Raw genomic sequence first — 1,517 nt, 5'->3', positions numbered from 1 at the left:
AGATGGCAGAGGTGGTGCTGTGCTGTGCCACCTGCCCAAACTGGAGGGGACGGGCTCACCCAAAGCCTGCAGACGGCCCTTACCCAAGCCAGGAGGTTCTCACGGGGGCCCGTGAAGTAGATGTTCTTCAGGGGGCGCGAAGAGTTGTGGGCCCGGCTGTGGAGGGACTGGTGGAGGGCCGACTGGTAGAGCCCCAAGAGCCTCTCTTTCTCCTCCTCCCGCACGTAGGGTGCCTCGATCTCGGGGCTGCAGGAACACAGCGCCCCGTTAGCCCTCTGGAGAAGGGGATTCATGGAAAAGGCTTGCCCCAGGCCTCACGCCACAGCCCTGGCCCAACAGTTCCCCGGAGGCCTCACCTGGTGAAAAGCCCAGAGCTTTTCGACTTGTAGATGAAGTGCCGGAGGTCGGGGATGCCCACCTGGGCAACGCTGTAGAAGGGGGTGCGCAGGGCCTCCTGCAGAGCGTGGTGCACCCCCCGCCGCCGCAGGCGCTCCTGGAAGCGCCGCTTGCAGTCGGAGACGGTGAAGAAGTCCTCACGGTCAGTGGAAACCAACAGGAGGCACAGGTCCATCTCCTGCTCCAGGTAGGAGATGTGGGCATGGAAGAAGCCACTGGAATTGAACTTGGGGAGGCAAATGGGAGTCCAGGCTTCACCCTCCCGGAAGGAAGAAGAAGAGCTGATGAGGTTGAAGAGCAGATGAAGGTCGATGGGGTGCAGGAACTGATCCTTCTTCCTCACGAGTGACACCAGCTGGTTCCCCGACAGGAGGATGGAGAAGACCAGGCTCTTGGCCTTGGCCTGCTGGAGGCTGGTGCTGACAGCGTCTCGGACGCCGGCGGCCAGGGGCAGGCAGCGCACGGCGCCCATGAGGAAGCTGGGGTCGTGGGCCATGAGGTCCAGCAGGTTGTCGGTGATGCGCTCCGAGCCGGCCAAGAGCCGGCGCAGGTCATAGTTCTGCTTCTGCTGGAAGATGTGGTTGAGCTGGGTCCAGGTGAGCAGGCTCAGAATCTGGTAGTAGATGTAGAGCAGCTCATGGGCGATTTCCTGCTCCGACTGCCGGGTCCGCGCCACTGCCACCAGCACCAGCGGGCTCCTTCGCACGAAGACCACCTTGTAGCCATCTGCTTGGGAGGGAGTTCCCCGGGGGAGCCGGGGATAGATCTGTAAGCCTGGCTCCCCGGGGCGGCCCGGGGAAGCCAGGATGCAGCCTCCCCCCTGCCACCAATCTGCCCCTGGGGGTGGCCAATGTGGCCCACGGGGCACAGCCGGGCAGGCCATGACACCCCCCTGTCCCACTCCCCCCCGGGGCAGTACCTGCGTGGATGGACCGGATGGCGTTTTTCTCAGCCTCCAGGAAGGACACCAGGGCCATCATGACGCCCATGGTGCTGGAGAGGGCCTCCTCGGAGCCATAGCGGGAGTACACGGGCTTGCCCGCCTCGCTCAGCACGAAGACGTGCTTCCGGTGCATGCGCCAGGCATCCATGGTCACATCCTCCTCCTCCTTGCCAGACAG

The 1,517-nt window shown here is 64.1% G+C and overlaps 1 protein-coding gene across 1 annotated transcript in view; it reads right to left on the bottom strand.

Annotated features, from left to right (window-relative positions):
* The window catches only part of MON1A (MON1 secretory trafficking family member A), a 2,615-nt gene that overhangs the window by 439 nt on the left and 659 nt on the right, over positions 1–1,517 (bottom strand). The window contains exons 2-3 of the mRNA XM_010148255.1: positions 357–1,122; positions 84–246 (exon numbers count right to left, since the gene is read on the bottom strand). Coding sequence (XP_010146557.1) covers positions 84–246; positions 357–1,122 — 929 coding nt within the window. The remainder of the gene's footprint in view (positions 1–83; positions 247–356; positions 1,123–1,517) is intronic.

The sequence above is a fragment of the Eurypyga helias genome, unplaced genomic scaffold, assembly GCF_000690775.1.
Source record: "Eurypyga helias isolate BGI_N326 unplaced genomic scaffold, ASM69077v1 scaffold30483, whole genome shotgun sequence".
Classification (NCBI taxonomy): domain Eukaryota; kingdom Metazoa; phylum Chordata; class Aves; order Eurypygiformes; family Eurypygidae; genus Eurypyga; species Eurypyga helias.
This window is presented reverse-complemented; position numbering and strand designations above follow the sequence as displayed.